This window comes from Hypanus sabinus, chromosome 2 (assembly GCF_030144855.1).
Source record: "Hypanus sabinus isolate sHypSab1 chromosome 2, sHypSab1.hap1, whole genome shotgun sequence".
Classification (NCBI taxonomy): Eukaryota; Metazoa; Chordata; class Chondrichthyes; order Myliobatiformes; family Dasyatidae; genus Hypanus; species Hypanus sabinus.
This window is the reverse complement of record NC_082707.1, coordinates 21,260,648-21,288,343: the sequence shown is the minus strand read 5'-3', so window position 1 is coordinate 21,288,343 and position 27,696 is coordinate 21,260,648. Positions and strand designations below refer to the sequence as shown.

Below are 27,696 nucleotides of genomic sequence, written 5' to 3'. Positions count from 1 at the left end.
TTACTAAGTCCTGTATAAGTCCAGGCAAGGGACGTCACACCTCCATTCACATTCACACATAATCAGGATTCAATCACACACGTGTGCATGCATACACACTCACAGACACACACATTTTGGAATTCCTTTATTTAAACAACACTTACCGAGTTTTCCCGTACTTCATGCTGAAGGACCAGTACTGTGCTGAACTCTATATCTTAGTACTGTATGAAAACAGGCCCTTTGGCCCCTCATCCATGTTGAACATGGTACCCATTATTTCCCATCTGCAGTCTGCTTCTCCATTTAATAAGATCCTAGCTGATTATAACCGCAGTTCAGCATTCCTCTGCACTGGTAATTATCCCTCCTCTTGCTTGTTGATCGCGGTTCGACCAATTTAAGCACTGAGCCAAATTTGAAAGGTTGGATATTGCCTGAATCGAGGTGGCCAGGCTCGGACCTGAGACCATATCAAAGTGGCAGTGCCTGGGTTCCAGTCTGAGAGCAAGGAACCACCCAAGGTTTGGATGAGTTAAGCGCTGGACTGGATTGAAAAAGACACAATGCCGGGGTCAGAGGCCAAGAGGCTCTGGCCTGCAATTAACGGCTTCTGAATCAACAGCAGTGATGCCTGGCTGTGGACTCACTTCCATTCTAAATGCTATTTGCTTACTTTTATGATTTGCCTGATTTGTTTCTCTCTCTGCCCATTGGATGTTCTATGGTTTTCTTTGTTTTGTGGCTGCCTGTAAGGCGACGAAACTCAAGGCTGTACAAGGTATCCATACTTTGATAATAAATGTACTTTTAACTTGATCTAGGTAGCTCGCTAAAACGTTCATAGACTGCCTCCACAGCGCTTTAAGGACGAGTCTTTCAAAACGACACTGGGAGAAGTCAGATTTGCCGTAAGTTCTTTATTTTTAAACAGAAGCCTTAGAATGTGTGTTGCTCTAGATTCTCTCACAAGAGGAACGTCCATGAGGTCAACAACCCGCAGCACTTTAGACCCCAAATATGCGAGGAGAACGGTGAATATTTTTGAACGGACCCGTTTAAAATATTTGCTGGTATCCCCATTTAAGAGGATTTAAAACATTTAGTTCTCCTTGGTTTGACATAATTGGCTCGACCGGAGGCCGCAGCCCCGAGCTGATGCCGCCCGGTCCATCGCGATCACGTGACGCGGCGTAGGGCGCGCAGGCGCAGCGGGGCGCTCGGTCTCCGCGGTTACGGGAGTGGAGCTGCGTCGGGAGAATGGCGCCGGGCGGTGTTGCGCTGTCGTTTCTGCTGCTCGCCTTGACCTGCCTGGGCGCCATCGGCCAGGGCTTGGCCGACAAGCGGCTGAAGATGCAGTACGTCACCGGGCCGGTGCTGCGCTTCCAGATCTGGTGAGGCTGGAGGGCATAGGCATTCTCAGTCAGAGGCTGGAGGCGCTAGGCCCAAGCCGGGCAGGAAGCGCTCGCCTGAGTTGTGCATGGCACTGGCCCTACTGGCAGGGATCTTACATAAGATGTTTATAGCATTGACCAATGCATGTATGCTGGTCTCCAAGTAATATTTATAATTTGTCACTAATTCTCTGTCACAGTTTTTAGTGTTTTAATATCTGTGACTAAAATTTTAATTAGGAGTAAGGCTAATATTGCCAAAAATGTAATTGATTTTAACTGAACGTTTGTGCAATGTTGATTAATTGTATGGCATGAAACGGGTTCTAACTCGCTAAAGAAACCATTAATGTTTTGAATGTTATGGAGCTTAAAGTTTGCTGTTTTTTGTTATAAAATCAAGATGATGAGTAAACCTACTTTCCTTTCTCGCCTCTTCAGATTTCCTCAAGATTAAATCAGAGTATTTAAATAAACTCTGATTGTATTTTCAGGCTAATTCATCTATCCAGGAAGATAACATCTCTTTGTCTGTTTTATCTTCCTTGTCTGAATTGTATAACTTAATTGCTTTAAATCTCACGTCTTCGCCTCCACTATTCATTTAACAATTCTATTTTTTTTTGTTATGCTGTTATTGCTTCCTCGGGCAGGACTAATTTTTTTCTTTGCTTGAAGCATGTGCAGTATTCTTAAAGTTACTTCAAACTTAAATTTGTTTTATGATTCTATACATTTTTGTGTGTATTTATATAAGATTAGTTCAGTCAGTTCCTTGATCATTCCTTTAATTTCCATTCTTGAAATTAGTCCTGTAGTCTTCCTGGCTGTGGGTAGATTATGGGAGCTGATCATGTTGTCACTTGCAAGATAATTTTTGTGTGGTTGGGGGGGGGGGTCATGTTTTTCTTTGTTTTGTGGCTATCTGGAAGAGACGAATCCCACAGTTATATACTGCATAATTCTTTGAAAATAAATGGACCTTTGTACCTTTGTGAATACTGAATAATGAAACTACTGGAGGTAGCAAGATGGATTGACCACAGATGCTGACTGACCTGTTGAGTTTTTCCAGTAGTTTGGTTTCTGGTTCAGGTTGCAGCACCTGCAGTGTCTTGTGTCTGCAGGAGAAGTTAGCTGACCCAAACAAAATCTGCCTGGACTTGTCAATTGCAGCCCAAATCACTTTTACATTCATCCTTGATTACTTTGATATTTTGACAGATTTCACCTATCTCACCCCGTGTTTGTCTCTTCCCTACCTCCACCTTCTTAAATCTACTCCTCAGCTTTTTTTCTCCAGTCTTGCTGAAGGGTTTCGGCCCGAAACGTTAACTGTACTCTTTTCCATAGATGCTGCTTGGCCTGCTGAGTTCCTCCAGCATTTTGGTGTGTGTTGCTCGGATTTCCAGCATCTGCAGATTTTCTCTTGTTAGTGTTTGATATTTTGGTAATCACTTTGGCTATTTTTTATTATCTGCTGTATTGTTTGTTGGTGATAGAGTTTGAGAGTTGGTAAGAAGCCTTTGTAAGTTGCTCCCAAATGTGTTGTGGATGGTGGACATAGCAATCACAGTGATGGAGACAGTGACTACTTATGGTGAGGTTCATATGCAGACTAGGTTCAGCTGTTTGCATTGTTCCTGTGATGTTGAAGTTGCTGGAGACTGAAATTCTAGTGTGGAGCTTTCCTGCCAAATTTGTTCCAGCTTGGTGTAGGCTTAGTACATTGTAGGTAAAAGGAGGAGGAGGGACAGAGTTGAGTGAAATGATAAGTGGTCAAAACCTCAGCTCTGTCAAGTAAGACACCATAGTTGTTGATAAACCTGTGATTCAGCCTTGGATACTTTCAGTTTATTTTGTTTTTTTTTGGAGGAACTTGTTAAGTAATAGATCTCAAGTAATTGGTCTGACAGCTTGAGATGTTGGGAGGGTTGAGGGAAGTAGTGAAATGAACAAGTCTTGGATACTGTCATTGCATTTTGATAATATTGAAGGCAACATTTATGGGGAAAATGGGCCAGCAGGGCTTTTAAGATGGGGCTAGATGTAGGGCATATGACTTGAGGTCATCTGAGCAGGGCAGGGCATGAGAAATAATACCTTCATGAGAAATTCCAGAGTTAGTCATCAATAATTCCTTGATAGAAGGGTGAAATACTTATGTTGAAAAATGTAAAATGGTGAACAATCCAATGCATACTCTCCCAATTTTCATTGCAGATTTGAGATCCACTCATTGAAAGCAATACCACTCTTTGTAGGATTAACCTTCATTTTCTTCCTCCTCCAGTGATTGACTACTCTTAACAGAGCTCAAAACCTTGGTGGTTTATTCCTTTCCATAGATGCTGCCTGACCTTTGTGTTACTCTGTTAACTGTGATATGGCTTGATGTATTTGGCAATACCATTGCAGTTTTGTTTTTGTAACCCAGTGTTTTCTAATTCATGGGTGATTGCATTGTACCTTGATGTATGTTCAAGGTGTGCCTTTTTTTTCGCATTGCGCCCTCATTTGGCCTTGAAGCATGTAGGGATGTTTACCTCACTCAAACGCCTTTGTGGCTGCAAGTGCCTGATGGTTATCCCAGAGCTTCCAATTTGTAGCTCAAATAGTGATAGAAAGAAAGATGAAATCATGCTTGGCAAAACTTAGAAAGCTACTGGAAAAACCTGATTCTTAAAGAGTTACACACACAAAATGCTGGTGGAATGCAGCAGGCCAGGCAACATCTGTAGGAAGAAGTACAGTTGCTGTTTCAGGCTGAGACCCTTATGTCTTGACGAAGGATCTCGGCCCGAAACGTCGACTGTACTTCTTCCTATAGATGCTGCCTGGCCTGCTGCGTTCCACCAGCATTTTGTATGTGTTGCTTGAATTTCCAACATCTGTAGATATTCTTGTGATTGCAATCCTAAAGAGTTTCTTGTTTAGGAAATTTCTGTTTTTAATAGCTTGTAACTGTTCCCTGAATCAATATTTACTAACTGCAAAAATGTTTCCATGCATTACATTCAATTTTAACATTGATGTACCTAATTATAATACTTAATGCCAATATTAATCAATTTGAATATAATTCAGTGCCCAGCTCTCACCACATTCAGTACTAGTTTCTTCAAACACAGTCTTTAGTCTTAAGCTTTCATTTTCACAAGGCATTGCCTACATAGCAGCAGTAAATGTGACTGTTGCTACGCAGGAGAACTGAGTAGCAAATTGAATCTTTGGAAGTTAATAATTTAAGATAAAGTAATTTTTCAACTGATCCCGCAGTTCACAAACTCCTTTGAAAGTATAATACTTAACTGAGATATTGTGCCCACAAAGTCAAATCTGGGGACTGAAGAAAAAACTACTTCCATTAGTTGTATATGCATCAGAAAATAGTGACATACAATTTACAGGTTTTACGGCAGTTTAAAGCTTTCTTTCCTTGTACAATAATTATTTAAACTTTATTGAGTTGTGTGATTGCTAAGAATAGAAATAATGGAAGCCATGGAATGTGAGGTGATGTATACCAGGGAGAGGGAAAGTGATGCTTCCTGTGAGGAGCCATACTGTTCAAGAAAATGTATGTCGCGTAACACAGCATTCCTCTTTTGCACTATTTATTTTTATTGAAACTTACAGTAAATTGTTATGCCTGTGCTGTACAAAACAACACTTTTCATGACTTATTTCAGTAATAATAATTCTGAATATATCAGTTGACAGATGGTTATAAGGACATGAACATTTATTTCACTGGAGATTCAAGTACTACAGCTTTATTAAGTGATCTCAGAGCAAGAACTGCAGCATATTACAGTACAAATTTAAGGTTTGACAGGTATCAGAGAGCGTAACATAAGTATATAGAAATACAGAATTAACTGTACTTTTTAATGGAATGCGTAATTTAAAAAGTATCGGTGATCAAAGCATAATGCCAGTTAGTCCTTGACCACCTAATGCTGAGTTAAAGAAAATAAACTGCAACAGGTTCTGATGGAGGGTCTCATAGATGCTGCTTGGCCTGCTGAATTCTTCCAACAGTTTTTTTTCTCAACCTATCTACACTCCTCACCCCCCCCCCCCCCCCCCACCAACCCAGATTCCATAATATGGTCTGGTAGCATTGAGTGTCCATGATGTGCTTTAAAAATTATGTTGAGGAAATTATTATCAAGCACAAAATGATGAGTCATTTTAAACAAGAACTTTCTTGGCTTTTATTGCTTAATAGCAATTCGAATAATGATAAATTCTGATGTGTATTTTTAAGTGTGGGATTATAAATAGAAGTATGTAGCTTTGTAGGAGTAAAATACTCCTCAAATGTGGTTGATTAAACACCTGTTGTTTTAGCATTGTTCTTATCAGTGCGATCAAACTGTCAACAGGTATTTTGTGTTATCAAGGGAAATCTTGTGGTTCAAGGAATTGATGATTATTTCTGGTGTCTTTAAAGAATTTGATCTTTTTATCATTCATTCACAAGCAGTCACCAAGTAGAGTGGTGGTTGTTTCCTGGATAAAACTTTCTTTCATGCCGTTAAATCCAGAGTTATGAAGAAAGATGACAGGGAGCTTTTTTTGTTGGAACTGTTTGTGAGCTGATGAAAACATGCACTTGTAGGTAAGTAGGTGATGGAGGAAGACGTTGTAGTGGTTAGATTAGAGTGATTGGAAATCAGATGCAGCCTCAGAATAGAAGGACATCCTTTTAGAACAGAGGTGAGAAGGAATTTCTTTAGCTGAGGGTAGTGAATCTGTGAAATTCATTGCCACAGATGGCTGTAGAGGCCAAGTCGTATGGTATATTTACAGTGGAGGTTGATGGGATCCTAATTAGTAAGGGTGTCAAATGTTATGACAGAAGAACGGGGTTGAGTTGGATAATAAATTAGCTATGATGGAATGGCAGAGCAGACTTGATGGGCTGAATGGCCTAATTCTGCTCTTATTTCCTGACCTTTGTATATAGCTGTAATAGTCATTATAGATCAGCTGCAGTGAAACAGCAGATTGAAAGGGAAGTTGCTGAAAAGGAAAATTTTGCAAAGCCACCTCAAATTTCCTGTTTTCACTTGTGGCACATTTTTGCTGAATCGCTTTGTTTTTATTTGCCTGGTGACAGGCATTATGCTTAAAACATATTTTCTTGTGATGCATTGACTCAACAATACTGTGAGCAATGAATAATTGCTTTCAGTTTTCAGGAGCAAGTGATTTCACAGACTTTTGAACTGTTTTGCAAAGAAATAATTCAGCGATATTAGGAACACACACAAAATGCTGGTGGAACACAGTAGGCCAGGCAGCATCTATAGGAAGAAGTACAGTTGACGTTTTGGGCCGAGACCCTTCATCAGGATAAACTGAAAGAAAAGCTAGTCAGAGATTTGAAAGGGGAGGGGGAAATCCGAAATGATAGAAGACGGTGGGGGGGGGGGGGAAGGGAGGGATGAAGCTAAGAGCTGGAAAGGTGATTGGCAAAAGGAATACTCAGTTGCAGAAGGGAAAGGATCATGGGACTGGAGGCCTAGGGAGAAAGAAAGGGGAGGGGAGCACCAGAGGGAGATGAAGAACAGGCAAGGAGTTTTCCGTAACTTCCACCTCCAATGGGATCCCACTACCAAGCACATCTTTCCTTCCCCCCCCCCCCCCCACTTTCCGCAAGGATTGCTCCCTACGTGACACGTGACTCCCTTGTCCATTCGTTCCCTCCCATCCCTTCCCATCGATCTCCCTCCTGGTACTTATCCTTGTAAACGGAACAAGTACTACACTTGCCCTTACACTTCCTCCCTCACTACCATTCAGGGCCCCAGACAGTCCTTCTAGGTGAGGCGACACTTCATCCTTGAGTTGGCTGGTGTAATATACTGCGTCTGGTGCTCCCGGTGTGGCCTTCGATATGTTGGTGAGACCCACGCAGACTGGGAAACCGTTTTACTGAACACCTACGCTCGGTCCGCCAGAGAAAGCAGGATCTCCCAGTGGCCACACATTTTAATTCCACATCCCATTCCCATTCTGATTTGTCTATCCATGGTCATCTCTACTGTCAAGATAAAGCCACACTCAGATTGGATGAACAACACCTTCTATTTCGTCTGGGTAGCCTCCAACCTGATGGCATGATCATTGATTTCTCTAACTTCTGTTAATGCCCCCCTTCTTACCCCATCCCTTATTTATTTATTATTCTCCTCTCCTTTTTTCTCTGCTAGTTTTTCTCTCTCTCTGCCCCTCTCACAATCACTCCTTGCCTGTTCTCCATCTCCCTCTGCTGTTCTCCTCCCCCTTTCTTTCTCCCTAGGCCTCCCATCCCATGATCCTTTCCCTTCTCCAACTGTGTATCCCTTTTGCCAATCAACTTTCCAGCTCTTAGCTTCATCCCTTCCCCTCCAGTCTTCTCCTATCATTTCGGATTTCCCCCTCCCGCTTTGAAATCTCTTACTATCTTTTCTTTCAGTTAGCCCTGACAAAGGGTCTCGGCCTGAAACGTTGACAGTACTTCTTCCTATAGATGCCTGCTGTGTTCCACCAGCATTTTGTGTGTGTTGCTTGAATTTGCAGCATCTGCAGATTTCCTCGTGTCAGCAATATTAGGATTGTTATTTCAGAAAACCAAAGTATATCACTTATCCAGTGTTTAATTGATTATTATTAATCAGCATCATCCTGAAGTCTTATTCAATTAGGCCCGAATCCAACCCCTTTTAAATAGTCAATAAGAATTTTGAAAAATGTTGCGATAACGTATAAAGTCAAGTTCAAGTTCAAGTTTATTGCCGTTCAGTTGTGTACATGTATACCACTGATCAAAACGGACTTCCTCTGGACCAAGGTGCACAACACAGTACATATAACTCACACATAACATGTAAAGTAATATATCACAAATAACTTAACTAATAATAAGTTGCATTTACAACACAAGTTGAAAAAGTAAATGTAACAATGCTAGTGATGAGAACTGGGTGTTGGCAGAGAGTTCAGTAGTCACAGCCTGGGGAAGAATCTGTTTCCATCCTAATAGTAAAGAGAGACTGAGGAGGCCACAACAGGACATACAGTCCTGTGTCGAAGTTTGGGGCACAATACTTGGTGTGACGACCCTTTTAAACTGCATCAATTCTCTTAAGCAGCACACACAATGCTGGAGGAACTCAGCAGGCCTGGCAGCCCAAAACATCAACTGTTTACTTTTTTCCGTAAGTGCTGCCTGACCTGCTGAGTTCCTTCAGCATTTTGTATCTCCTGCTTTGATCTTCCTACTCCACCATGTAAGCATTTTGATTCTTAATTTGTATATTTGTATAACAACATGCAGGTGAAAGCATGTAATCTCACTTTCCTTTTTGTATTTCTAAATATGCTTATTCTTGGCAACGTTTTAAATGAAGGTTGGCCTCTGGCTGTAGCTAACTACATGGTTAATGATTTGGATTTTTGTTTAAGTAAGAACTAAAGCTTAGAGCTTCTTCCATATCCCATTGTTCAACACTGGTAACCAGATTGTTCAAATTAAATTTTGCTTTTCCTTTTGATCAACCCATGAGGTATAAATATGATGGGAGTTTTTACAGAATCTTTCCATACTTTATGTAAAATGAGCACATGTACTGAATGGTTTTGTTCCAAATCCACTCTTCCTATATTATAGAATGGTAAATATTTGTAAACGTATTCAAACATTTCAACCTGATCATTACAGTGGGGTTTTAAGTTGTTATGTTAACTTCATGACCAGTAATACACATAATAATTGTATCTGATACTACCAACAGCCCTAACAGTTTTTCTGCATTAATTACTCTAAAAGGTGGTCTGATCTTCATCTAAGTCACAATAATAGACAAACACTATCTGCCTAAACTAAGAACACACAAAAAATTGTACTTTTCATGTCTTTATTGAACACGTTGTTTAGTCACTCATGGTCCAGGCTGAAAAAGTATGTGTACCCTTGTATTTAATAGCTGTAGAACCTCCTTTAGCAGCATCAACCTGTCACCCTGGGGCCACAGGAGACAGATAAGTGGGTGTCTGTCAGGAGAGGGAAGGGAGGGTGCCAGGTAGTGGAGAGCACGCCTGTGGCTGTCCCCTTAACACTAAGTACTCCATTTTGAGTGCTGTTGGGGGGGTGGGGGGGGGGCTACCTGCCTGGGGGAAGCCACAGTGGCCATGCCTCTGACACTGAGTCTGGCCCCGAGGCTCAGAAAGGTAGGGAACAGAAGAGCAAGGCAGCGGTGCAGGGGACTCTATAGTTAGGAGGACAGATCAGTGATCCTGTGGACACAAAAAAGGAACTAAGATGGTAGTTTGCCTCCCAGGTGCAGGGGTTTGTGATGTTTCTGAACACGTCCACAGTATCCTGAAACGGGAGGGTGAGCAGCCAGAGGTTGTGGTACATATTGGTATCAATGACATGGGTAGAAAAAGGGTGGAGGTCCTGAAAGCAGAATATAGGGAGTTAGGAAGGAAGCTGAGAAGCAGGACCTCAAAGGTAGTAATCTCAGTGTGCTACATGACACTGAGTATAGGAATAGAATGAGGTGGAGGATAAATGCGTGGATCAGGGATTCAGATTTTTGGATCATTGGGATTTAAATCTGGTGTGGGGGGGCAATATCCTGATGGGGAGGTTTTGCTAATGCTGTTGGGGAAGCTTTAAACTGGATTTGCAGGGGGTGGGAACCGAAGTGAAGAGGCAGAGGATGGGGAGGTTGGAGCAAAAGTAGTGACAGCTTGCAGGGAGTTTGTGAGGATAGATAAGCAGATGTTAGAGCAAAGATGCACTCGGCCTGATGGTTTGAGATGTGTCTATTTTAATGCAAGGAATATCATAAGCAAGGCAGATGAACTTTAAGAGCATGGATCAATATGTAGAACTGTGATGTTGTGGCCATTACAGAGACTTGGATGTCTCAGGAGCAGGAGAGGCTGCTGAGTGTACTAGGCTTTAGATGTTTCAAAAAGAACAGAAGGAGGCAAAAGAGGTGGGGGCGTGGCAATTGCTAATTCGGGATAGTGTCATGGCTGCAGAAAAGGAGGAAGTCATGGAGGGTTGGTCTACTGAGTTGGTATGGGTGGAAGTCAGAAACAGGAAAGAGGCAGTAACTCTACTGGGTGTTTCTAATAGACCCCTAAATAGTAACAGGTATTGATAGGGAGACAGATTCTGGAACGTTGCAATAATAATAGGGTTGTTGTGATGGATTTAGATGGGGTGGAATTTGTTAGGTGTGTTCAGGAAGGTTTCCTGATGCAATATGTAGATAAGCCAACTAGAGGAGAGGCTGTATTTGATATGGTATTGGGAAATGAGCCTGGTCAGGTGTCAGATCGCTCTGGGATAGCAGTTTGGAGGTAGTGACCACAAGTCGTATCTCCTCCACCATAGCGCTGGAGAGGGATAGGAGCAGACAATTTGGGAAAACTTTTAATTGGGGTAGGGAGAAAAATGATGCTGTTAGGGAGAAACTTAGGAGCAGATGTTCTCAGGGAAATGCACGGCAGAAATGTGGCAAATGTTCAGGGAATATTTGCATGGAATTCTGCATGGGTATGTTCCATTGAGGCTGGGAAAGGATGGTAGAATTAAGAACCACGGTGTACAAAGTACTGTATGTAGAAAATCTAGTTAAGGGAAAAAAGCTTACGAAAGGTTCAAGAAACTAGGTACTGTTAGAGCTCTAGAAAATTACAAGGTTGCTAGGAAAGAGCTTAAGAATAGAATTAGGACAGCCAGAAGGGGCCGTGAGAAGGCCTTCATGAGCGGGATTAAGGAAGATCTCAAAGCCTTCTACAGGTATGTGAGGACAAGGAGATGAGCCATGTGAGAATAGGACCAGTCAGATGTGATGGTGGAAATGTGTGCATGGAGTTGGAGGAAGTAGCAGAGATACTTAATGAATATTTTGTAGTATTCATCGGGGAAAAAGACCTTGGCAATTGTGGGGATGATTTACAGCAGACTGAAATGCTTGAGCATATAGACATTAAGAAAGAGGATGTGCTGGAGCTTTTGAAAAGCATAAATCACATGGGCTTATGAGATGTACCCCAGGCGACTGTGGGAAGCGAGGGAAGAGATTGCTAAGCCTCTTGCAATGATCTTTGTGTCATCAGTAGGGACAGGAGAAGTACCGAGGATTGGAGGGTTGAAAATGTTGTTCCCTTGTTCAAAAAAGGTAGGAGAGATAACCCAGGAAATTGTAGACCATTGAGTCTGACTTCATGGTGGGCAAGTTGTTGTAGATCCTGAGAGGCAGGATTTATGAATATTTGAAGAGATGTAATCTGATTAGGGATAATCAGCATGGATTGTCAAGGGCAGGTCATTCCTAATGAGTTTGATTAAATTCTTTGGGGAAGTAACAAAACCCATTGATGAAGGTAGAACAGTGGATGTAGTGTAAATGGATTTCAGTAAGGCAGGTGATAAAGTTCACCATGCAAGGCTCCTTCAGAAAGTAAGGAGCATTGGGATCCAAGGAGTCCTTGCTTTGTGGATCCAGAGTTGACCTGCCCTCAGAAGTCAAAGGGTGGTAGTAGATGGTTTGTCATCTGTATGGAGGTTGGCGACCAGGGGTGTTCTGCAGGGATATGTTCTGGGACCCCTCCTCTTGGTGAATTTTTTTTTATAAATGACCTGGATGAAGAAGTAGAAGGGTGGGTTAGTAGGTTTACTGATGACACAAAGGTTTGGGATGTTGTGGGTAGTCTGGAGGATTGTCAGAGGTTACAACAGGACATCGATAGGATGCAGAACTGGGCTGAGAAGTGGCAGCTGGACTTCAACCCAGATAAGTGTGAAGTGGTTCATTTTGGTAGGTCCAATGTGAAGACAGAATATAGGACTCTTGGCAGTGTGGTGGATCTGGGAGATCTTGAGGTCCGTGCCAATAGGACACTCAAAAGCTGCTGTGCACGTTGACAGTGCTGTTAAGAAGGGGTATGGTGTCTGACTGGTCCTATTCATCATGTGTGGGATTTTCAAGAGCTGTGAGGTAATGTCACAGCTATACAAGACCTTGGTCAGGCCTCACTTGGAGTACTGTGTTCAGTTCTGGTCACCTCGTTACAGGACGCGTGTGTATATTTAAAGGGGGGGGAGAGGAGAGAGAGAGAGAGAAAAAAAACAACAACAAAAAACAAAAACAAATTGCCTGGAGCGGAAGGCATACCGTTCGGGAATAAGTTGCGTGTATATGGCCTTTGCTCCTTGGAGCGACGGAGGATAAGAGGTGGCCTGATAGAGGTGTATAAGATGATGAGGGGCATTGATTGTGTGGATAGCCACAGGCTTTTTCCCAGGGCTGAAATGGCTAACACGAGGGGGCATAGTTTTAAGGAGCTTGGAAATAGGTACCGAGGGGATGTCAGGGGTAAATTTTTCCACGCAGAGAGTGGTGGGTGCACGTAATGCACTGCCAGTGGCGATTGTGGAAGCAGGTAGAATAGGGTCTTTTAAGAGCCTCTTAGATAAGTACACGGAGCTTAGAAAAATAGAAGGCTATGCGTTAGGGAAATTCTAGGTAGTCTCTAGAGTAGGTTATATGGTTGGCACAACATTGTGGGCCAAAGGGCCTGTAATGTGCTGTAAATTTCTATGTTGTATGTTTTAACCTCCAACAAACATGGCCTGTAGCCACTGATCAGACTTACACAATGGTGAGGAAGAGTTTTAAACCATTCCTTCATTCAAATCTTTTTCAGTTCATCAATATTTCTGGGATACCTTGCATGAACAGTCCTCTTCAAGTCATGCCACACCATCTCAGTTGGGTTAAGGTCTGGACTCTGACTTGGCTATTCCAAAGCACAAATTTTTCTTCTTCTTAAAGCATTCAGTTGTTAATTCTCATGTTTTAGATTATTGTCTTGTTGCATCATCCAACTTCTGTTCAGCTTCAGGTGATGGACCGCTGCCCTGACATTCTCCAACAGTACTGAGTTTTTTGGTTTGTAGACAATTTTTTCTTACTGTGGACTGATGAGGTCTTTACAAATGTTTTTGTAGCCTTTTCCAGCTTCATGCATCTCTACAGTTCTTCTAAGGTCCTGTGAATTATTTTGAATGAGGCATAGTGCAAATAAAAATCTTTCTTGAGAACAGGGCACCTCTACAACTCACACCTCTGATCTCATCTCATCGATTGAAACATCCAGCTCCAAATGGCTTTTGTAGAAGGTATTACCCCAGAGGTCCACATAGATTTTGAACCTGGACTCAGTACTCAGCATTGACGAGAAAACCAATTGCTTGTGTTATTTGTTTAGGGAGATTGTATTTGTCTACTGTTTTGACTTAGATCAGACCTTATTTTATGAGTAATTAATGTAGAAAACTAGGTAAGTGCAAAGGGTTCACAAACTTTTTTGCAACTGTGTATATATAAACATGCTCCTAAAATCCTTTAAAGTTTCTTTTTCTCACCTTGAATCCATGCTCTGTTATTTTGATACCCCTAGAACAGTCTATCATGCCTTCATCGCTCTTCTTGGTTAACTTACTTAAAAATAACATAATCAAATTAGTGAGTCAGGATTTCCATCATACAGAAGTGTGCTGTCTCTACCCAGTAGCCATTAGTTTTCCAAATGCACGGCAGTCCTCTCCCGTGGGATTTTTGTCCAACAATTCCTTTACTGCTGGTGTATGGCTTACTAACTGTAGTTGTCTGGCTCAGCTCTTTTGATGTTACAAGAACAATATTAACTATCCTCCAGTCTTATGGTATCTCACTTGTGATGCAAAATTCTATGTATATGTTTTTGCAATAAACTAGGAATAAAGAAACTGTATTTCCCATACTTTGTATAAAATCCAAATAGATCCACTATTTCTCACTGTAGTGTTCTAGTTATTTGCTCACGGGATGCAAATAGGTTTACTAAACATGATTTCCCTGAAGGCAACACGAGAGAACTCAGCAGGCCAGACAGGGTTACTCCTGATGAAGGGTTTCGGCCCGAAACATCGTCACTACCTCCTCCCATAGATGCTGTCTGGCCTGCTGAGTTCTGCCAGCATTTTTGTGTTTTTATGATTTCCCTGAATTTGGTTATTTTCTGTGAGAGTCTGCGGGAACTGTGAAGAGCACCTCTTTTTAATACTTGGGAATGCAAATTATCAAGCTGGATCTCAGTCTCAAAATTTTTCAGCAGTTTTACTAATTCCTTTATGTCCTTGCTTGACATTAATGATAATTCTGCTTTCTATGAAAAGAATACCAACATATCTATATTATGACACTGCTGATTCTTTGTAGCCCACTTTAAGTAATCCTGTTTATCTTAACTAATCTTTTTTCCTTTTTGTTTTACAGACTGCTTTCATGTTCCTATTAATGCTGCTTTTGCTGTAAGGCTCTTAGTTCCTTTGTGTTGAATTTTAAACCATTAGTAATTCAGTTGTTTTTTTTCTTGCAATTTTTTATCACTCTATGGACCTAATACTATTCTTAATTTATTTTGTTACAAATTTTGCTATTCTTAATTAATTCCTTAAATGTTCACTACAGCCTATCCACCAGTGAAGCTCTCAATGTATCATACTCAACTCCTTCCTCACACCTTTATAGTTTCATTACTTTAAATTTGGGATCTTGCAGTTTTAAACTGCTTTGCTTTTCATCTTAATGAAGGTATCATGTTAAAAGAGCTCCAATGAACAAAGTTATTGTCTAACTGGTTCAAATAATGGTCTGTAGTTAGCTCTTCACTGTCCCAGTATAAATAAATCCTGTACACTTTCCAAGAATTCATCCTCAAAGTTCCATGTATTTGTTTATTTTTATATACACAATTTGTTCTTTTTTTCACATGTTGAATGTTTCTTTGTATGTGGATTCTCAGCAAGTCAGGCAGCATTTATGGAAATGAATAAATAGTTGACCTTTCAGGCTGAGGCCCTTCATTTAGAAAAGCATTCTATGTGTGTTGCTCTATATTTGCAGCATCTACAGAACCTCTTGTATTTTCATTGATTCCATCGTGTTTGTTTTGTGGGTGCCTGCAAGAAGATCAATCTGAAGGATGTATATGGAATATATTCTGTGATAGTAAATTTACTTTGGAATTTGAACTTCCATGGTATCACTGTTTGGGTGGTCTAGGCTTTCTTTATCACCTTTTTCCTCCACTCAAATTAATTTCATTATCTTGCTTTCTGAGTCACTATCCTTTCCACTACTCTGATTTTATCCTTTGCTAACCACATTTTTCTCCATTAGTGAAGTCATTATTTATAAAACATTTAGTAGTAAATTGCTGTGAGATCCTTAGAAATCTTCAGTTATGCTTCAGTGTCTTGTTGAGGCAGCAAGTTTGGTCTATACAGCTAATTGAATTTCTCTTTCACAATTAGTATCTCCTGAGGATACAGAAGGGTGTTTGAGGAGTATACGCGGGTTATAAGCCAGCGATATCCCGACATCCGTATTGAAGGAGAAAATTACCTTCCACAACCTATCTACAGGTGAGTTGTTTAATGGTTGATTAAATGTGTGCTTAGTTTGGATTTGAATAGAACATTTTGGCCTTGTTTAAATATCCAAATCTTTGCAGCATTGCAAATATATCTTTGGCAATAACTATAGGGTTTCTTTTTAAATGTATGTACTTTAATTCACTGTGGGGCATTAAAATGATGCTATTTTAATTAATATTTTAAATTTTGAAATAAATTACTTTTACTATTAAAAGTCTGATATTAATTTCATTAATCTGACCTGTCATGGGCCTCAAGGTATTTTCCAGAGAGGTTTTCCTTGTGGGTGGTAACAAATTCAAAAGTGCCAGACAATTTAGTGCAAATTTGGTTAAAGTTAGGGTTTTGGAGTTCAATTCCAGTATTATCTGTAAAGAGTCTGTACACTCTCCTCATGGAATGCATGGGTTTTCTCCCACTGTCCAAAGACATACCGATTATTAAGTTAATTGGTCATTGTAAGTTGTCCTTTGATCAGGCAAGGTTTAAAACAGAGGTTGGGTGGCACGACTCAAAGGGCCAGAAGAGCCTATTCCACACTGTGTCCCACTAAGTAAAAAAAAATAAAATGTTTGAGCTTGTGTGAGTTTTACAATTTATTTGTCAGGCTTTGATTATTGTGTTAATAAATGTGCACAATAAAAATAAGTATAAGCTTATTGATGCTAAGCATTATAGGACTGACCTTCAAATACTTTAATTTCCTTCAGTGTTTACTTTAAGGTAGGAGAGTATAATGCACCAATTTCACATTTGGATTTGTTGATGTGTAAAGGGTGTTGCCCTGGACCCTGGGAGTATTATGTGCCTCTGAAAATGGTGCTGAGGGGAAAATCAGTCATTTGTCTAAAACATTGCATTATTGGAAATGTAGCACTTCATCGCTGTACTTTAGTGTTGATGTGCTTGAGTTCTAAAGTAGAGTTTAGCATCTCGTCTTTGATTCCAATGTGTGAATGTCAGCTCTGAGCCAAACCTGGAGCGATGAAGCAATAACCATTGTTTCTTAACTTTCCTGTTTAATTGACATAGAGGAAATGTTTTTTTCTTCTGTTCTGGTCAAGTAATTTTGTGTTGGTTTAATGGCTATCAGTGTGGTTGTACTTAACTTCTGTTTTCTGCTTTCATTTTACAGACACGTAGCATCCTTTCTGTCAGTCTTCAAGCTGGTCTTAATAGGACTAATTATAGTCGGTAAAGATCCCTTTCCTAGTTTGGGCATGGAAGCACCTAGTATCTGGCATTGGAGTCAGCAGAACAAGGTCACTATCTTTATTCCAGGAAGAATACATTGTGCAACATGTTTTTAAAATTCACAAAGGAACTTGCATATTACTCAGTTTTCAAAATTGCTTTTCGCTACTTGTGTTCTAAATGTTTGAAAATATCATACACAAATTGACATAGGGTGTCATTTTATATTTATTTATCCTCAAGACCACCTAGTGTCTAAAGTTAATTGACATAAATTCATGTAATCAGCAGTTGATATTCCCTGTGGATGAGAGTTGTATATTTGTTCATATAGTTCAGTAGTTTTGCTCCAGATGCTAAAGGGCCTCTTCTGTGCTGTAGTACTCTATGACTAAATGTTTGATTTGTTTTTCCATGTGAACATAACAAGAAATAGGAGTAGGCCAGCCTGTTTTAAAAAGGTAGTTCCCCCATACTTAACAATTATAGGCTAATCTTCTGTCTCATCGCTGTTTTCCATCCTTATTTCGATATACTTTTGATTATCTTCTGGAACAAATTGACACTCCATAACCATATGGGGTAAATAATTCCAAGGTTCGTCACCCTCCTCTGCTTGAAGAAATTTCTCCTTGTTTCAGTTCTAAACAGTCTATATATCTTAATAACAACTGACAGTCCAAGACTGTCAACCCAGTTGGGTATGTTGGAGAGTGGGTATAGTTTTCCTGAAATAATAGGTTTTGATGGGATGTCCTGTCATTCTTCAAAACTCCAGACAGTACTGTCCCAGTCTAATCAACATTTTCTCATATGGCAAACTTGTCATTCTAAACTTGCATTGTCGGTTAAGGAGACCAACACTATACACAATAATTCAGGAGCAATCCCACTAAGGTTCTGTATAACTGTAATAGAAATCCACAGTGTGTTCTTCAATTTTGTCATCTCAATTGTTTTAAGATTCAAGAACATTTATTATTGAAGAATGTGTAAATGGTACAACCTTGAGATTTGTTTGTGTACAGGTAGCCACAAAGCAGGAAATATAAAATAAACCAATTAAAGTAAAAAAGAATACAAATAAAAATAAAAGACCAACACCTGATACTCGAGAGAAAGGGGGAGAAAACACAAATCTTGCAAACAATTGAAGTGAACAATAACATTCTGAACTAAAATTGAGTCCTTAGATCTAAACCTGAAATCTCAGCAAACATACCAAAAACAATTGAGAAACTTCTCTGCAGTTTCATCCTGTTGGAAATGTAATGCTGTTATATTTCATAACTAGAGTACAGTCCGATTTGTGAATTAACCCCAAGTGAAATGAGCTGCTTTGGCAATTGATTACATTAACAAATGAGAAAATCTGCAGATGCTGGAAATCAAAGTGACACACAAAATGCTGGAGGAACTCAGCATGCCAAGCAACATCTACGGAAAAGAGTACAGTCGATGTTTCGTGCTGAGACCCCGTAGCAGGACTGGAAGAAAAAAGGATGAGTAAAGTTAAAAGGTTGGGGGAGGGTGAAGTTGATTGGTGATAGAGATATGGGGAAGGGGGAGTGTAATAGGAGAGGACAGAAGGTCATGGAAGAAAGGCAAGGGGGCGGGGGGGGGGGGGGAGGAGCACCAGATACAGGCAATGGGCAGGCGAGGAGATAAGGTATTTCATCTGTCCCTACACCTCCTCTCTTACCACCATTCAGGGCCCCAAACAGTTCTTCCAGGTGAGGCAACACTTGTGAGTCTGTTGGGGTCATCTATTGCATCCGGAGCTCCCGTTGTGGCCTCCTCTACATCAGCGAGACCTGACGCAGATTGGGGGACCTCTTCGTCGAATACCTCCGCTCTGTCCGCCACAACAGACAGGATCTCCCGGTTTCCTCCCACTTCAACTCTGCTTCACATTCCCCTACTGCCATGATGAGGCCAAACTCAGGTTGGAGGAGCAACATCTCATATACTGCCTGGGTAGTCTCCAGTCCCTTGGCAGGAACATTGAGTTCTCCAGCTTCTGGTAATTCCCTCCCCCTCCCTTCTCCCATCCCAGTTTCACTCTGTCTCCTCCTCCAGCTGCCTTTCACCTCTCTCATGATTCCACCTTCTACTACCCATAGTGCTTTCCCGTTACATTCCTTCTTCATCTTTCCTGCTTATCCCCTCCCTACTTCCTCTCCCCCACCCCTTGATCTTTCCTCTTACTGGTTTTCCACCTGGCACCTACCAGCCTTCTCCTTTCCACCCTCTCCCCACCTTCTTTATAGGGCCCCTGCCCCCTCCCTTTTCAGTCCTGACGAAGGATCTCGGCCTGAAAAGTTGATTGCTCATTTCCACAGATGCTGCCCGACCTGCTGAGTTCCTCCAGCTTGTTGTACGTGTTGATTTGACCCCAGCACCTGCAGTGTAATTTGTGTTTAGGTTTTTCATCTGGGTAGCCTTCAGCCTGTTGGTATGAACATCAATTTCTCAAATTTCCGGTAATGCCCCCCCCTCCCCCCACCATTCCCCTTTTCCCTCTCTCACCTTCTCTCTCAGCCTGCCCATCGTCTCCCTCTGGTGCTCCTCCCCCATTTCCTTTTTTTCCATGGCCTTCTGTCCTCGTCTCCAGCCTTGTATCTCTTTCACCAATCAACTTCCCAGCTCTTTACTTCACCCCTCCCCATCCCGGTTTCACCTATCACCTTGTGTTTCTCTCTCTCTTCTCACATCCCCCCCCCCCACCCCCACATTTCAACCCTACTCCTCATCTTTTTTCTCCAGTTCTCCTGAAGGGTTTTGGCCCGAGATATCGACTGCACTCTTTTCCATAGGTGTTGCCTGGCCTGCTGAGTTCCTCCAGCACTTTATGATTACATTAACATTGAGTTTCTAACTTGCAAGCATTAGCTGGAATTTTGTTTGCATTTACAATCAGTGGTTAATAATGTTTCTGTCTGTTCCTCCTAAAAGCATGAGCAGGCTATAAGGTTTCCTTTGACATAAAATGATTAGATTTTTAAAGAAATGAAACCACTTGCTTGCTGTAAGTCACAATTGTTTGTTCATTTTCCAAGACTCATTAAATTGGAGCACAGGGTATGTAGAAGGGTATTTTAGATGGCACTCAGATTGTTTTTGAACATTTAATTTATTTATTTTTAAACAGTCATGAACATGTGTGTTTATGGGATGGTTTTGTAATAGAATTCTACTCTTGGTTTTGATGCACAACTATTTTCCCAAGTATTGCACTTGAGATTCTTGCCATTTTTCTTTCCCATCTTCCCATCACAGTCAGCACCTGCTGATATCACAATATATTTATCAGTGTCCCTTCAGTGCTCAAATTGCCCCTCTGCAGGTGTAAGACTAAACAATAATGGTAGAGAGCTCCCTGCCCATTGAGAGATAACATTGTGGCCAAGCATGGGACTTGCAGATATTCTTTTTCCTCAAACGAACAGCAACAGGAACCAGAGCTGGTTTCTCTATGCCTGGTTAATGTCATCGGTAGCATCCATCAGCATATCTACTCTGGTAAGAAAGTACAGCAGTTAATTTTAACTCATTAGTGCAGCAAACATTTTCTGATTTTGCCCTATGCAAGTAGAAGATTGTAAGTTTTCTCATATCTGTAGTATACCCATCCCAAATTCTTCAAAGCCTTCTTAAATTTCACTTTATCAATAAATCAACTGGCTGTGATGTGGCAGTTCTTTTCTTGCTCTGCAATATTACTTGCACCATTTCCTAAGCTAAATTCAGTGTATATTGTGTGGGTCTGCTGTGCATTGATCTAATCAACTGGTTCATTGGATATCCTGTTTTCCTTCCAACACTATCTTCATATACAAGTTATATTTTTAAGAAACTACAGAAGTGCACAATGGATAATTCCCAGTTGTCGTCAGTTGCACAGCACTTGTTTATTTTGATCACATTAAAATAGCGTACCTAAAGGAGGTACTCAGGTGCACACTATGCTGCTTCACAATTAACAATAATCTTAATCAAAACATGACACTACAAAATAAATATAATTTGGAGAAATGTTGCTGGAGTGCAAAACATGCGGATTTTAAATTTGTGTTCCTAGAATCATAGTGCACTACAGCACAGAAATAGCCTCCTTGGGATAGTCTTCTATCTAGTCCCATTAGCGGTACCTGCCCCAGACTATAGCCCTTTAGACCTTTCATTTGTGTATCTATTCAAATTTCTCTAGTATGTTGCAGTTGAACCTGTATCTACCTCTTGTGCTGGCAGATCATTCCACACTCGCACCACTCTGTGAGTGAAAATATTCCTCCTTAGATTCTCCTTAAATATTTTACCTTTAACCCTAAGCGTCTGACCTCTGGTTCTAGTCCCACTCAACCTGAGGAGAAAAAGAATGCATGCGTTCACCCTATCAATATTCCTCATAATTTTGTATATTTCTATAAGATTCTCCCTCAGTCTTCACTCCAGGGATTATAGTCCTAACCTACTCGCCTTTCCCTATAACTCGGGTGCTATAACTGATAACATTCCTATACAGTACATTTTCTCTGCACTCTTTCAATCTTATTGATAGATAGGTGACCAGAACTGCACATAATACTCCAGAAAGCTCACCAATGTCTTATAGAACTTCAGCGTAACATGCCAGCTGCTGTATTCAATACCCTAATTCGCAAAGGCTGATGTGCAAAAGCTGTATTTACAACATTATCTACCTGTGCCACTTTCAAGGAATTGTGGACCTGTATTTCCAGGTCCTTTTGCTCTACCACACTACTGTGCCTTACTGTTCACTGTGTAAGTCTTGCTTTGATTTGTCCTGCCAAAGTGCAACACCTCACACTTCTGCATTAAATTCCATCTGCCACTTGTTAGACGTTTTTCCCCAGCGGGTCCAGATCACTTTACAAGCTTTTTGACCTTTCTTACTGGTCGTTTGCTAATACAATTCATATCTTGATTTGTATTTTATTATTCAACCTAAGAAATCACCATTAGCTGCATTGTTAATCTATTTTAAACCTGACTCAGTTTGAGCTTTATCCATTGATGATGAAAGGTGTTACTGAGATGCTTGTATGGGGGAAATGAAGTAATTAGACCATTGCACTAAGACTGACTGCAGTTTTATTTTCTTACTTAGATCTATGCATGCATGATGGTGTTCTTCCTTAGTAACATGATTGAAAATCAGTGTATGTCCACTGGTGCATTTGAGATTACATTAAATGGTAAGTCACGAGATTGACTCTCCCTTTGTTGACTACAATTGTGTTTGAGCTCTCATTTAAAGTAAAACAAATGCCAAGAAATCATTCATAATTGCAGACCATCTATGAACAAGGCCTGTGAAATAGGCCAACATTTACACAGCTTAGAATTGTAGGAATCACTAATAGATCAAATATTTTTTGATTTGTATTTTAAGTTCTAGGACTGGTTTTGGTAGTGGAGATGGAGAGGAGCAAAACAATTGGAATTTTCGAGCAGAATTTTGACCTGTTCTAAAGGAGTTTTACTTTTTTGTTCAATTGGCTTTTTCTTTTAATCATTTGAACAGAATGAAGTGGGTGGATTTAGATACAGTATCATAAGTGGTTCCCAAAGAATTAATGTTAGCTCTCTGTTTTCAATTCATTCTTCCTATTCTTTGTTTCATCTTAATAACCCTTTTACAATTTGTGATTTGCAAATCTCGTGTATATTCATAGACATAATAACACTCAAGAAGACATCCAGCTCATTGAGTCTGTGCTGGTTCTCCCTGGGGTAATTAAATCAAACTCATTCCCTTCTTTATCCACTTTGTTCTGCTGAGTTAATTTCCTTCAAATGCATAATTTAGTTTCCTTTTGAAATCTTTGATCAGTTGCATTTTCTTTACTTCATTGGCAGCAAGTTCCAGGCCATTATCCCCATACTGTTCTTTTCCCCTTCCAAGTTTCCACTGTCCTGATTGGAAGAATACACACAGTGGCCACTTTATTATGTACACCTTGTTATGCAAATATCTAATCACCCAATCCTGTGGCAGCAACTGAATGCATAAAAGCTTGCAGACATGTTTCAGACCAAACATCAGAATGGAGAAAGAAGTATGATTTAAGTGACTTTGATTGTTGGTGGCTTGAGTATCTCAGAAATTTGTGATCTGGGATTTTCACACAAAACAGTCTCGATTTTACAAAGAATGGTCTGGGGGAAGAACATCCAATTAGTGGCATTTCTGTGGGCAAAAAACCTCATTAATGAGAGATCAGAGGAGAAAGACCCATAGATCAAGTAAATATCAGTTTTATTGCCTATACATTTAGTGGCCACTTTATTAGGTACATCAGTATACTTGTTAATGCAAATATCTAATCAGCTAATCATGTGGCAGAAACTCAGTGCATAAAAAAGGTTTGTTTGTTCAGACAAAATATCAGAATGTGGAAGAAATGTGACCCAAGTGATTTTGACCATGGAGTGATTGTTGGTGCCAGGCGAGGTTGTTTGAGTATCTCAGAAACTTCTAATAACTTGGGATTTTCATGCCCAACACTCTCTAGAGCTTACCGAGAATGGTGTGAAAAACAAAAATCATTCAGTAAGCGGCAGTTTTTTGTTCAAAAACGCCTTGTAAATGAGAGAGGTCAGAGGAGAATGGCCAGACTGGTTCAAACTGATAGGAAGGTGACACTAACTCATAACCACACTTTACAACAGTGGTGTGCAGAGGAACATCTCTGAACGCACAATACATCAAAACCTTGAAGTAGATAGACTACAGCAGCAGAAGACCACGGACATACATTCAATGGCCACCTTATTAGGTACAGGAAGTACTAAATAAAGTGGCCACTCATTGTATTATGCTTTTTAATGTGTTATGAATATTGTATGTATTCAACTACATTAATTTTTGCTGAGACTTGCTTTGTTGCATAATGAATGCCGAATTATTTGAACTAGTATATATCAAGTGATAGTGGATCCAAACCCCTAGTAAATGCTTCCTGTCTGAATTGTTATTGTTCATTACTTTTGTAGTTTAACATAATGTAGTCCTCCAATTCAGTTACTTGAAATAAATTTAGTGAAACTTATTTATTATTTTATCATTTCTTTGTTTAAAGGATTATTTTGGCTATTGGAGTTCTTTGTTCTGTTTGGCATTAATTAGAAATTGTTGCTGACATTTCTGAAATTGTACTTCCTAACACCCTGTCCAAAGTGTTGGGTAATTACATTTTATTTTAATTTTCAGATGTTCCAGTGTGGTCCAAGCTAGAATCTGGCCATCTTCCATCCATGCAGCAACTTGTGCAGATTCTCGACAATGAAATGAAGCTCAATGTACACATGGATTCAATCCCACTTCATCGGTCTTAGCTAAATCTCCAGCATTGGCAAGGCTTTTCCGTGAGTGATTCTTTCAGAAACATCTTCCTCAAGTATATTTGAGTAAGTTTCTTTAGTCAGAGGGTGGAGAATCTGTGGAAGTCATTGCCACAGATAGCTGTGGAGGCCAAGTCATTGGATATACTTAAAGTGAGGTTGAAGGCTTCTTGATTAGTAACGGTGTCCAAGGTTACTAGGAGAAGGCAGGGGAATGGGGTTGAAAGGGATAATAAATCAGCCATGATAGTTGGCAGAGCAGACTCGATAGGCTGAGTGGTCTAATTCTGTGCCTGTGCCTTATGGTTTTCTTCTTGTAATCCAGTTACTAGACATTCCTTAGGAGTGTTTTATTTATAATTTTAGTTTTCCTCAATTTTCTTCGCAACATATAACAGCTTTGAAATATGTATTTACTTTTGTTATTCTTAGATATAGGAACATGTTCCGGATAAAGAATAAAAAGCATTTGGGAAATAGGGGGTCAGACCTCGGTTCTAATAATGGGTCTTCAGCCTGAAAAATTTACTGTTTCTTTCCCACAGGTTTGTTCTGATCTGCTGCGTATTCCCATAATTTTTTTTTTAGTTCTGGATTTTCAGCATTTACCGTTTCACTTTTGGGTATTCATCATCTGCAGTATTTGGCTTTTGGATTAGCATAGAAGTTTGTAATGACTTAGCACAGGTTTTTGAGTGTATCAAAAGCAGACTTATGAATCAGACTGAATGAGGATTATATCTTGTGTTGATCCTTACAGCTTCAAACCAAAAGGTGTGTTTACCAGATGAGCTCAAATGTCATTTGATTTGTATGTGATGTGATCAATATGAATGAATAATCACATTCTTTGTACCTTATTTAATGGAAATGTGTAATTCAAGTTTAATTAATATTCAACCATTCATGAATACACAAATTCAGCCAAATAAAAGTGTTCCTCCAGAGCTAAGTGCAAAACGCTGTGCCAACAATCATACGCAGAACAAGGCAGTATAGCATAGGCATAATAGTAACCATTCAGTCATACAAAAATATATGTAGCTCAAGTCCCTGACTGACGTGCCATGTAAATAGATAGTGCGTAGTTGTATGGGCAAGAACAAGCAGTTCTCAGCAGTCTGTAGATTAATGCATCTAACTTGTCTTCCACCGAGCAAACTCTATAATGATGCAGCTCTATAAAGCTCTGGTTAGTCCACACTTGGAGTACTCTGTCCAGTTCTGGTCGCCTCACTATAGGAAGGATATGGAAGCATTGGAAAGGGTACAGAGGAGATTTACCAGGATGCTGCCTGGTTTAGAGAGTAGGCATTATGATCAGAGGTTAAGGGAGTTAGGGCTTTACTGTTCGGAGAGGAGGAGGATGAGAGGAGACATGATAGAGGTGTACAAGATATTAAGAGGAATAGATAGGTTGGACAGCCAACTCCTCTTCCCCAGGGCACCACTGCTCAATACAAGAGGACATGGTAAGGTAAGGGGTGGGTAGTTCAAGGGGGATATTAGAGGAAGGTTTTTTTTACTCAGAGTGGTTTGTGCATGGAATGCCTGAGTCAGTGGTGGAGGCAGATACACTAGTGAAATTTAAGAGACTACTAGACAGGTATATGGAGGAATTTAAGGTGGGGGGTTATATGGGCGGCATGGTTTACGGGTCAGCACAACATTGTGGGCTGAAGGGCCTGTACTGTGCTGTACTATTCTATGTCCTATAAACACTGGAAGGTAGCATTGACGAGTAATGTATCTATATAATTTTTGTACTTTTGTATGTTGACATGCAGTTGGTTGTATAAGCTTGCATGCCAAACTGTCAAGTGGAGAATCCTAATTTTTTTTTTTATCTTGCAGGTATTTGAGAGGATATTTTCTGAGAATGGTAAGACTGATGACTATGAAGGACTGCACTTAAAGCAGCACTGACTGTTTGTGCAGACTGGATTTTCCCCACATCAGACCTACTGAACCTTTGAAAATTCCTCTTAAAAATGGAAAAGACTTCAATGCTCTGCTACACTGATTCTGTTCGCCCTGTAGTGTACTGCACATATATCAGATTGTAATATGAACATAGTTTTTTTATATGTAATTTAATATGACTTTGTGGAGGCATTTCAAGAAATGACAAGTGACAAATAACAGTTCTGTTATTTTGTGTTTTTAAATGAGTGATATACTATAAATTTTGTTTGATATTGTACTTTAGAAATATATTAATTTAATTGTGGGTACATTTTTAACCTGAAACCTTCATAAAAATCTATTTGCGCTCGTGTAGAAGTCGAAAATTTAGCATTAGTACTCCGTACTAATGTTGTTAAATTGGAACCATACACTGAAATATTTGCCAACAAATAAAAAAATTTTTCTCCCTATCCTCACACTTTCAAGTTTATGGCAATATGAAGCTTAACTTGGAGAGTACAATATCATTGGTTTAGCGGATATAACCAACTGGGTAGGAAGTTTTCCCTGAAAGTTAGTTAAAACTGCCTTCAGTTATAATTAAAATGCTAATATGTCAGTGCAATTACTAAGTGATGAATGTTGAAGCAAAAGTTTAAAAAGATGGAGGGGGAGGGTCCTGAAGGAACACTGGTTCCTCAAACCTGATTAGATAATAAACCTTTGATAGCCTTTAATTATAAAGTGGACACTGAATTCATTAGTAAGGGTGATGGGAGAGGGAGAGTTCTTACATGGTCAAGTTTAATTTGAAATAATGTTTTTGGTCAAATTCATGTTACTGCCAAATTTTAGGATTATTGTTTGATTATTTGTAGGGTAACTTTTTTTGTTAACCATTCATATTTCTTTCTTTTTTGACCTGATTTGTGTTCTATGTTTTGGTGGAAATTGAGACATTTACATACCTTGAAGGATGCACTGTGGTAACATTTGAGGTGATGTATACAGCCTGGTTAAATATTTCTAATAATCCTGATAACTGTCTATCTGCAAAGGTCTCTGTGAGCCTGCTCTATTAAATAGATATTTATCAAATCAGAGGAGTGAATCATTGCTCATCACACCCTTTCTTCTCTTCCCAGGATAATGGATAGAAAGCTCACCAGTCCAAAGCACAATTTCTGGCAACACAGTTAATTATAGTAACCTCATGCCATTTTTTTTTTAAGGCAGGGGTGTGGTGGAGGAAGTGGTGAAAGGGAGCAATTAATAGGATGTTGCAAACAGAAGCATCATAAAGCATATCATTATTTTTCATAGTTAAATCAGTTACATTTCAATGTACTGAAA

The 27,696-nt window shown here is 40.0% G+C and overlaps 1 protein-coding gene across 1 annotated transcript; it reads left to right on the top strand.

Annotated features, from left to right (window-relative positions):
• The first annotated feature begins 1,187 nt into the window (after positions 1 to 1,187).
• LOC132406886 (thioredoxin reductase-like selenoprotein T) lies at positions 1,188 to 27,441 on the top strand. The gene is made up of 6 exons (XM_059992996.1): positions 1,188 to 1,376; positions 15,751 to 15,861; positions 17,009 to 17,135; positions 22,199 to 22,286; positions 24,305 to 24,459; positions 26,290 to 27,441. Exons 1-5 carry the CDS (start codon positions 1,243 to 1,245, stop codon positions 24,427 to 24,429), a joined length of 585 nt encoding a protein of 194 aa, XP_059848979.1. The 5' UTR covers positions 1,188 to 1,242; the 3' UTR covers positions 24,430 to 24,459; positions 26,290 to 27,441.
• The last annotated feature ends 255 nt before the right edge of the window (positions 27,442 to 27,696 follow it).